This window comes from Spinacia oleracea, chromosome 2 (genome assembly GCF_020520425.1).
Source record: "Spinacia oleracea cultivar Varoflay chromosome 2, BTI_SOV_V1, whole genome shotgun sequence".
Classification (NCBI taxonomy): Eukaryota; Viridiplantae; Streptophyta; class Magnoliopsida; order Caryophyllales; family Amaranthaceae; genus Spinacia; species Spinacia oleracea.
In genome coordinates, this window is record NC_079488.1 from 15,212,087 (window position 1) to 15,223,368 (window position 11,282).

General features: G+C 38.8%; 1 protein-coding gene across 3 annotated transcripts; it reads left to right on the forward strand.

The window, feature by feature from the left end:
- Positions 1 to 6,449: 6,449 nt before the first annotated feature.
- LOC110802999 (uncharacterized) lies at positions 6,450 to 10,855 on the forward strand. 3 transcript variants are annotated; one of them, XM_056836511.1, is made up of 8 exons: positions 6,450 to 6,872; positions 7,026 to 7,114; positions 8,022 to 8,124; positions 8,302 to 8,367; positions 8,482 to 8,682; positions 8,868 to 9,035; positions 10,328 to 10,396; positions 10,477 to 10,855. In XM_056836511.1, the coding sequence occupies exons 5-8, from the start codon at positions 8,569 to 8,571 to the stop codon at positions 10,540 to 10,542; spliced, it is 417 nt and encodes a 138-aa protein (XP_056692489.1). In that variant the 5' UTR covers positions 6,450 to 6,872; positions 7,026 to 7,114; positions 8,022 to 8,124; positions 8,302 to 8,367; positions 8,482 to 8,568; the 3' UTR covers positions 10,543 to 10,855. The 3 variants fall into 3 exon arrangements, with proteins under 3 accessions (XP_056692489.1, XP_056692490.1, XP_056692488.1); XM_056836512.1 differs by having other exon boundaries at positions 7,047 to 7,114; XM_056836510.1 differs by lacking the exon at positions 6,450 to 6,872 and having other exon boundaries at positions 6,881 to 7,114.
- Positions 10,856 to 11,282: the final 427 nt, after the last annotated feature.

An 11,282-nucleotide genomic window follows, 5' to 3' on the forward strand; every position in this document is an offset into this window, starting at 1 on the left:
AAGTATTCATACAATAAAACAGTGATTTTTGAGCAGAAAAATCTGTCATATTCTTGCCCATAATTAGCCGAAAATTATAGTACCTTAAGGGCGATTCTAGTTGGTCAATCTTAAGACGGATCCGGACGTGGTGTGGACTATCTACGGAGGGACGACACTTGGAGTCCTAAAGACTTGTTCTTGTTCGGTTTGGGTGCTGCTAGGGAGGGCACGCTACAAAGTATATGCACCTAAATTATGCTAAATGATTATGTGTAAATAATATGTTTCCTGGCATTAAGGTTTTCCGCATGATTTATGTTTTGTCATATGTATCATAACCTAACAAGGATCGCATCCAGCTCGGCCGAGTAAATAGAAGTATTGGAAAGGCGAGTTACAAGGGTTTGATTATCCGACTCCAGAATGACCTTTTTGTATCCATGTCTCTTGGCAAGTCTGGCTGCCATGATCATTGCTTTCCCTTCCGCAATTAGAGGTTCCCAGTAGCTTCTAGTCCTCCTTGTTGCTGCAAACTTGACTTGGCCTCTATGGTCTCTAGCAACTGACCCCATCCCAGCCCAGCCCTCTACGTGAAGAGCCGCATCGCAGTTGATTTTTATGAAGTCACGAGGGGGAGCCACCCATGTTTTCGAGCTTCTAGTGTTCTGCTGACCACAAACCACCCCATACACCTTCTTTGTATACGAATTAGTGTCCTCCACCAGCCTTTTTGTCCGCTCCGCAATAATTGAGTGAGGTACTTCCTTCGTATTAAAAACCTTGTCATTGCGTCTACCCCAAATTTGCCAAAGGAGTATAGCTGCAGCTTGACGCTTCTTGTTATTAGCACTCTTCCAAGCCTCCAGTAGGTCTTTAAAGTTTGCCTCCTCCCTCCAAATCATCTCCTCACAGTTTAATTCCACCCATAAATCACAAACTGCCGGACACTCGAAGAGACAATGCTTCACTGTTTCTGCAACGGAGGTGCACCATGGACAGTTCATATCATCCTTCATGTGCCTGTAGTTTAAGTAATCATTGACTGGAAGCGTTCCCGTACATACGCGCCAAAGAAATTGTCTAACCTTTGGGGTGACATCCATACTCCATACCTCAAGCCAGGCACTATGGAAGCTATCAAGGTTGTAAGATTTGCCTAGAAAGTAGCCCGTTTTCACCGAATACTCTCCATCCTTCGTAAAGGCCCACATACGACAGTCTGGCCGTTGAAACTCACCAAGTGGGATGCCTAGTATTTCTTTAACATCCCCGGCGGTAAAGTTCTGTTCCAGAAGCTCGAGGTTCCACTCCTTTGCATGGATTAAATCACACACCATATTCAGCCCCTCAACTCGACCAGAAGTCAGGAACTTGCCATCATCGTCCGCCGCCCAACCATCGTCCCATATACGGACTTTCGTACCGTCTCCAATTCTCCATAGGGTGCCATCTATAATCAGGGATTTCGAAGACCATATGCTACTCCACGAGTAGCTTCCGGCAGTCCCTAAACACGACTCAAGGAACTCCGTGTTCCTATAATATTTTGCGCTTATGACACGCCCTAGAAGAGAATCTGGGTGCTTAAGGAGTCTCCATGCTTGCCTTCCTAGTAGTGTTGTATTAAATACCCCCATATCACGAAAGCCCATGCCCCCTAGACACTTCGGCGAGCATAAAGAATCCCAATTGATCTAATGGGTTTTCCGCGAGGTGTCTGTGCTCCCCCACCAGAATTGGCCGTCATCGCTTGAATGTCATGGATAACGCTGACTGGCAGCCGGTAGACGCCCATTAGATAGGTCGGAATTGCTTGAATGACCTCCTTGATAAGAACCTCTTTCCCGGCTCTTGATAAAAGCTTCTCATTCCATCCCTTTAATTTCTTCCACAGGCGGTCCTTAAGGGCCAAAAAAACCATTCTCTTCGATCTCCCCATCATTGTCGAAATCCCCAGGTACTTGTCGTGCTTGTCAACTTGAAGGAAATATGTCCTTCACCCAAGGTGCATTAAGTCTAATACCAAGGTTCAGATTAATTGCGAACAATTAATTCAGTGAGATCAAGTGATCGGAACAGCTAGCTGGAGCAATGCTTCCGATCAGTGAGTTCTAATGAATATTAAGCTCACAACTTACTCTTGACTGAACCTACAAGGTCACACCAATGGCATGTAACAGATCACCGGATTAAATGAATAGGAAATTCATTTAATAGCTTTTCGGGAATTAGTTGGAAAACGTATTATACGATACGACCTTGCATCGGAATCGTATATCGTATCGGGAATATTCGTAAGCTAGGCGAAACGAATAAATCGTATCGTACGACGGTGATTCGTCGTATACGGAACGACAAATAATATATCGGAAATATATTAATCGCGGATACGAGGAGGCAACGCTGCCAGCCCAACGAGCCAAGGCGCGCAAGCGCGCAAGGCCCACTGGGCGTAGCAGCGAGCCAGCGCACAAGGCCCATGCCTTGGCTGGGCGCGCGCGCATGTGAGGAGTAGCAGCAGCAGCGCACGCAGCGCGCCCAAGGCCCAGCGCCTGTGTGGTGCGCGCGTATGGGCTTGCTGTCCGGTTCTTGCCCTTGTGGCTTGGCCGGATAGTATTATAACCTAAGGGGTTATAATATTATTCTACACAAGTTTTTCCTAATCTATTACACAATTCAGCCACACACATCAAACCGTAAGGAGGAGAGAGAAACCCTAATTCTCTCTCAGCCTCCATGGATGTGTTCTTCCCAAAAGCACAAACTCTTGAATGATTGTCTAAGCTACGATTATCAAGACGGATCTGAGCATGTCGGTGAACCAAGTAGAGGAACGACAAGTGGATTTCTTTGTTCGTGTTCGTTGACATATTATTGTGGAAAACACGCTTCGAATGTAAGTTTGCTTAATCTGTGCTTTATACATGTTTCCTGGCTTTGGGGATTGTTTCCGCACATGTTATTATGTTTAACTGTATTCCCCAACAGTGGTATCATGAGCCTTATGTATTCAAAGCATGAATTAGCATGATTATTATTGTTTTTGCATCTGTCGAAAAAATTGGAATTTTTGTTGATTTTTCGGAATTTTTACGAATAATTGGATGAATTGCGTAATAATCAGGCTCGAAATCAAAAATATTCGTTTTTTCGAGTTTTGAACCCTAATCTGATTGAAAAGGATTTTCTAAGATCAACTCATGGGAACGGAATTACAAAAACAGGCCTCGAAGTGTCGTTTTTTGGGCGTTTTTGTTAATTTTTCATTAAAAATTAAAAGTGTCAGACAGTAATTCAATTAAAAGATCAACCTAAACTACTCGGAATTGCTTGTAATTTTGAAACAATGTTTCTGGGTATATTCTTGATCTGTGGTAAAAGTTTCAAATTTTTCCGATAAGTATAAACCCTAATTTTGCCTTTCCCCAATTCGTAAAATTTGAAACCCTAATTGAATTTTAATTAATTTTGGTTTAATAATTCGGTTAATTGGGAAAGGGGATATAATTTCATGGGTCAGTGGATAATTTTAAAAATTATTGGATTTAAATTTGAATGGTTTCGTTAATTTTTATCGCACTTAAACCAAATTATTAAAAATCTGAAATTTAATTGTTTATGAACGATTTAAAGCTTCGGATTTTGTTAATTAAAAGTTCAAACTTTAATGTTGATTCGTTCGTTCATAAAAGGTTGAATATTGTTAGCCCTTGATTTAATAATTTTATGAAATTGGATTGTCGTTGGAATTTATTAAATCATTAAAAATCGTTGTTTTTCGAAAATAAAAATCGTAATTTTTTGAAAAATAAAATTAATGCAAGTTCGTGAAATTAAATTTAATTTTAATTAATTTGGTCCGTATCACGAACCAAGCACGAACACAAGTATGGTGGACGTATGGCTCGTCGAGCCATACAGGGTGCTGTGCTTAAGCCGAGCCGTATGCGACACGGGCAGCAGCAGGTACGCTGCGTGCCTCGTGCGCGCTGGGCGAGGAAAGGGCAGGCGGTATGCTTGCGGGGCTGCAACGAAGCAAGGCACGAGCCATGCGACGTCCATCACACACACGAACGCACAACACGCACGCAGGGGCATCGATGCTGCGGGGACGCGTGCGCGCGAGGGCCTGGGGTGTGCGAGCCTTGCTCGTGCGCCTCTTGGGCCTCACGCAAGGCATGGGGCTGGGCGCAAGCCTAGCCCGACTACGTAATCGGACCTTTTTCGTTGAAAATTGTTTATTTCGTTGGGCTTCGTATATTTGCATTAATTTGGGCTAACGGGATATTTAATTTAATATTTTATTTGCTTGGGCCGGGCCGCGAGTTTTAATTTAATATTTCATAATTAATTATCCGGAGTAATTATTGGTTTGAATGGGAGCCACTAAATGAAATTAAAATGAAATAATTATTTTAATTATTTTTGTAGGTTGCATTATTTTAATTAAATTCAATTTTAATTAGAATAAAGTCTAAGGATTAATAATTTGGAAATTGATTAATCTTTTAGGATGCGTTTACGTGAACGTGAATTTTAATTAATTCATGTAAATACTTGCATATTAATATGGGCCATTCGTTTTAGCACACGAATGGGTGAATGCATAGAATGTATATTTTATGTAATGCAGGTACTCCAAGTGACTAGTATGCCAAATTTAGGATAGTTAAATACGGTATGCGTACTGTTCTATATTTGAATGTAAAGTTTTAAATATGGTCTGCGTACCATGGAAATTTTGATGTAATTTATTATTTTCAAGTATTTCTAAGTTTAGAACTTTAAGTTAGCATTTGAACGAAGATTCAAGACGATGCCAAGCTAACAAGGAGGTGATGAAGATTGGATGCTTCAAGACAAGATGTTTTGGGCCATACTAGATCACCATTTATTTATGCAATTTAAAAAATATATATATTATGCATGAATTTATGAATGTATGTATGCTTTGCATGAATAGGTTGTTTCCTATGACTCGATTAGATTAAGTTCACTAAATAATCGAACCAACATAGAAACAACTAGGTCCAAAGTAATATTGAGTTTAAAAATTGCCTTCCAAATCAAGCACTTACAAAAATCTAAGGATCTAAGGTAGTAGGTTTACGCCAAAACAAGGTGCTATTTTAGTTGACTTAGGTAGTAAGGCATCCCAAAGGAGCACGTTGATTGTGGTTTCAACTCAAACAACAATGGCATTATGTTGTGGCAATGGGATAAATTATGGTATTAATTTATTAACCAAGAGTAATTTGGAGATTACTAGCAATAGGTTTTGCTTACCTAAAATCTTAAACTACTTAAGACATGCCAAATCTGCTTAAGGATTTAGGACTTTTGGGGTCTTGGAATCGTTTCATTAATTTTGGACCATGTTTTTGCTTTTGCATGAATGAAATGTTTTAATAGCTTTAATGATTGCATGTTTGCTTTTATTTCAAAGTTATTGAAGTATGATAAGTGTTTTTCTTTGCTAGTTCATTTTGTAGAATCGTAAATCTTCAACTTTATTGTGTTCGGACAATAGAACTGCGATATTTCCTCGATCGATTGGTAACTATTTTGAGAGCGATTCTCAAAGAAAAGGAGAGTGAGAGCGTATCTTGAAGGCTATTTTCTTATAGTGATCTTCATGGTTGTTTTCAAACTAAAAATTTGAATGGTAGACCAATTAGACTTCATATATTCAGAATACTGGGTAGTTTTGAAATAATGAAGTATTGAGTTAAAGACTCATGTATAACCAATGGTTAACAACCAATTTTCTTTTGATTCGATAATGAATTAGACTCATTGGATGTTGTCATTCAAAGTGAACAAAAGAAAGGGACTTTGTACGCATAACAAAGTGAGAAGATCAAGCAAAGAGTAAAATCTTTAGGACTATAAGAAAACGTGCTAGAAAGGATAGGAAAGGGGAACAAAAGAAATGAATTCAAGATTCAATTTCTACCTTGAAGTTTATGTTAAAGAGAAACGACTTAGAAAATAGACTCCTATGGTATTAGATTACCGCTTGAGGTTCGAACTCTTGTTAAGAACTCAAATTCCGGGAGCTAAGTCTGGTTACTTGACCTACAAGTGGAAATGAAGCAAAGTTTTGCTATATTAATTGTAGGGTCATCATGTTTGTTTTAAAGTCCTTCTAAAGGCTGGAACTTAATGGTATTATGTTCCATTAATCATCATAATCAATTTCTGTTTGGACAACGGAAAGACTCACATTCAAAGTAAACAAAAACCTTCGTTAAGTGTTTATTTGAATGAAATGGTCATTTAAGGGTTGAGTCATATGATTGATTAATAAACAAACGAATCTCACTAGTGGAAAAAACGCCTATTGTAGCCCCCTTGTTGAGGGGGGCATACATAAGTGAGCCTGAATAACCACCCAGTCAACGCGGGTCAAATATTTTACTAACAGATTGGGGCGGGCTTTTGTGGGGTTCGCTTCTATAAATACTGTTGAAGGGGGCTTTTGATTGCCCGCCTCAATAGACACTAGTCTAAAGGGGCGGGCTTATGTTTGTTCGCTTCAACAGGTCTTCACAATCTACTGCGTTTTAATTCTATCTCCTCCTCATTTCATCTGTTTCATTTCTCTCTCTTCTCTTCGCTCTCCTCTCTCCTCTCTCTCCTGGTTCAAAACTCCTCAAACCCGCTATTTCGCCAACAAATCGGGCTACCTCTCCTCACAGTCGTTGGCTTCCATGGAAGCTTTTCCTCCGCCTTCCATGGAAGAGTTACAAAGCTAGGGTATCTCCGCGACCTCTCTCCCTCGACTCTTCAAACTCGTCGATTTGTCTCCCTCCTCAAGCTAGGGTATATCGATTCGACCGTCATCTACTTAGCATTCTCGAGGAAGACGGCGTCGTTCTCCAAATGAGGTAACTCTTTCATCTCTCTCCATCTCTCCTGCATTCTTCAATTCTTTTAGGTTTTTGATTTTTCATATTATTTTTTATTAACTTTTTTGATTTATAATTTAGGTTTTTGATTATTTTTGTTGATTTTAACGATTTTTTATTTTCTAACGGGAGGTGCGGCTCGGGTTTCGGTAGGTCGTGGGTGGTCGGATGAGGCGACGCAAGCAAGGTGATGGCTTGCTGGTGGCTCTGATCTTGCGGTGGTAAATAGATCTTCTTCTTCTTCTTGGAATTACTCTCATCAGTTCCAATTAATGATTTACAATTGTGGTGAATTTAGGTTTTTTATTTTAGGTTTTTTGTCTCAAATTAGTTGCGGTGGTGGTGGTTTGTAATCTGAATTCGTTAATGAGTTTCTAACATACATTTCCTTTGATTTCTAATTGGAAGAGAGTCAGGCAACTAAACAGGGGATCAAGCCCGTACTATTTAGAACTTTTATGCTTTATCTTAGTGCTAGTTAGTATGTTGTTGGAGAAACTTGTTGTAAGACCATCAGATGGTTGCAGCAATGTCTACATCTGGACAACTTCAATGAATATGTCAGGGCAATCTGAATTTGTAAAACCGATATTTATTACATTCTTATTTTGATGTAAATTTGCGCAGACTATGAAATTATGCAATATGTGCTAAAAGTTGTTCTTTTACTAGTAAATTTGCAGCACTAGATGAGTGTATGCCAGTTATCCCTTTTATTTTTACTTTTGTTGTTCCTGCCTGCTAATGTTTTCTACCTGATGGTCTTGTGTTCATCTTGTTTTTTTTCCTTTTGTCTTGCTATGTACCTTACAGTTGCCCAGATGTCTTTGTCTCATGTTTTCTGTACTCAGCTCTAGTTTTGCATTGTTATGATTGACATAGAGTAATTATATCACAGTTTGTTGTGTGAACTCCGTTAAGGTTAGTTTCAACAATAGCTTCCCTCGTTCTATTTTTCCTAAGATGCTTGCTTGTTGAATTTTTTTTAACATTTTCAGACACAAGTCCTGATTTCCAGTTCCCACCTTTTTATACATGAGTTTTGCACTTGGCTTGGGAGCTATTTGAATCAAAAGCACATAGCAACCGAAGTGTAGGATCTTTAAGACAAATGATTTTATTTTGCAGCTATATATCCAAGTCCTGCAGCATCTAAAGCTGAGTTATATGTAGTCATGACCAGTATGGTTTATTTCAGGATCACAACCATGCTCAATGTGGAATTACAGAGGTATTCTACTAATTATTTAATTTCAGAAAATAGGTTGATGCATTTTTTTGCTTGTATATACATATACTGCTTTCCAATTTCCATCATATGTCTTGTATTCCTGGCTGTCATCTCATGGCTTTCTGAATTAATGTTCTTTTATAATGTTATGTCTGCAAACAAATGGAATGACGACAGTGTAGTAAACTGAAGGATTTGAAGACTGCATTTCTGACAGATGACGCAACAACAATTTGTTTAGAGGTGATTCATCTTCTTGAAATCGAATTCTTTGATTGAACTTATGTAATTTTGGGGAGGTTTTAGTTAATAATGATTTAGCGAACACGATTTTATATATTTGATTGTTTTGGTTAGATTCTGGAGAAAGGAGATCTTCAAGTTGCAGGGAAAGAAAGGGAGGCTCAATTGTCACTTCAGTTTCGTGATATTGCCACCATTGTCATGGAAAACACCATTAATCCTGACACGAAACGCCCTTACTCGATAACTATGATCGAACGTTTGATGCATGACATCCATTTTGCTGTTGATCCTTATAACAGTTCCAAAAAGCAGGTTTAGCACTGTTTTATCTACTGTATTGCTATGCATAATTCTTCTGATTTGTCTTATTTTGGGACATTTGATTAGCTGTATCTTTGATTGTTGCACTTTGTAAATTACAGTATAAAGTTGAGATAAATTATGGTTTTATTGTGTAGTTTAGTTCATAAGTTAATTCTATGCATCGTGAATTACAGGCACTAGATGTTATTCACCGGCTTGTAAAGAAATTTCCCATCAAAAGATCTCCAATGAGACTTCGACTTACTGTTGGTGAGAAGAATTTTTCCACTATATTGGAGAAGCTAGGCACTTGGAATGGTGAGATTGTGACTATGGATGAATCTGGAACTCAATTTTCAGTTGTAAGTTCGCAGATATCTGTGGCTGCTTCTCACTTTCTGTTATGATATGAATTCTTTTTACTTATATTTTTTTACTTTTAAGTACTTGATTATCGTACTTTAACAATTAATAAAGCGTATTCAATGCCTTTTTATGAAGTTGCATAAAAGTATGTCTTTGGTGATATGCAAGGTGATGTTTGGGTTGTTTGATACCTTGTTTTCATTAGGCAAGTGCTTTTTATGTATTATACAACAGTCCTGTGACTCTTTGAGTCTTGGCAATGTTTCTTCAACAGGTCCTATATACAACGGGTGTAGTTTTACAACGAAGATTGGTACCCTAAATTTCATTCATGTCTTTTAACCCGTTTGTGAAGTTGACTTTTATTGGATTTGGGGTGACTTTTATGTGATTTTGGTTAACTAAGTCCACTGCATACAGATACACTGGCCTATGGTTTTTGTACGGAAAATTTTGCATCTTCTTACATTGTTATTTTATCTTTCACATTGCCACAGTAGTCTAGGGACTTTGCATGTATATGTCTGCTTCTCCATGATTTATTATGCTTCGCATGGAATTTGGATTTTATCCTTGTCGGACACCTCTTTCCAAAGCTGATACTTTCCTGGCGCAGATAAAACGAAAGTAAAGAGTTTCTAGGATAAAAGACGAGTAAAGAGCTAGAACTTGTCATCTATTCAAGGGTAGATAGCCCAATCACAATGTGAAAGCATGCCCTTGAGGTTATAGGCAGTTTCCTGCAAAACCTTGCTAGTTGCTGGTGGCCGATTTAGAACTCTCGAACATAGGTCTTGGTGACAATGACATTTTGTTTACTTCCCTCTTTCTGAACATGACGTCTCCTGCCAAATCCTACAAGTTTAACGGAGTAGGGAGGATGGCCAACGGCTCTTTTGAAAGCCATGCTTTCAAGGCTTTTAGTAGTTTGAGCCTGTAACTATCCTTCTAGTCCTCGGTGGCTCGTTGATATAAAAAAAATCTAGGTTTCTGGAGACGTAGACATCTTTCTACTTCTTTCTTTTGGAATAACAAACTCTCAATGTACACATTACTTTGCAGTAGAACATATGAACACTGAGACAAACAAGGAGAGAGATGCTAGGTGTAGGATGTGAATAAATTTGGGGCTCTCAAAAATAGAAAATACTCTTTTATTGAGTTCTTCCTCTACAGCCTCCCACACACATGCTCTCCCTCTCTCCAATATGTTACTAGTTTTCTCTGTTACTTTCTTTTGCTTCAGAATAAGTTGAGCTTCATTTTTTTTTTATCTTTTGATTTTCAGGATGACCAGAAGATGGCAGCAAGGTTGGCTAACACAATGTGCAATTCACTTAAAGGAAGACCTGCCCTGGTATAGTCATACTTCTTTTTATTGCATGATTGCAAATTCTAATTTGTGGGTGGCTATTTTAAAGGTTTTGTTTGGTGCAGGGTCGTATTTTCCAAGGAAAGGAGCCACCTCAATTTGTTGCTATATTTAGCCTATGGTTGTGCTAAAGGTACTTGCAGGGATCGAGTCGATTGGAATTAGAAAGTCAACACGGCCTTAATTAAGGTTTGTAATGCATGATCTAAAGGGAGCTAAGTGGCCGGATTAGAGAAATTTGTTAGACTAGCTCTCTAGCCTTTTGTCTTTATTTGTTAATATTAGTGTTAATTTGTTAGACTAGCTAGCTAGGTGTTTAAAAATTGTAAACGTACGTACTATACGCTTTTCTCTATTGGGTTAATATAAATGAAGTTAATTTCATGATTTATTAATAAAAATAAGCAGATTCATACATTTGCTATTCTGGTGTTGATTGGTGCGTGTACAGGTTTCAATGCTCAATGGTGTATATATATAGATTTGGTTATTGCCACCTATTTTATATTTTAAAAGAATTTGGAAAAAAAAAATAATGTTGTTGAAGGGGGCTTTTAATGTACGCCTCGACAACATATGAATTTATGGCGCCAATGTACAGGTATTGGCGCAAAAATACAGGTCTGTTGAGGGGGGCATTTAAGAAGTGAGCCTCAACAGAGGTGTCTGTTGAGGCGGGCTTTTGTAAAGCCCCCCACAACAGGTCCTTATTTTTCGCTTTGGTTTTGGCCTGTTGAGGCGGGCTTTTGAAAGCCCCCCACAACAGACTACCTGTTGAGGCGAACAAAGCCCGCCTCAACAGCTATGTGAGCTGTTGAAGCCACGTCTGTCGAAGCGGGCCTTGTTCGCCTCAATAAGCCCAAAATGCCCC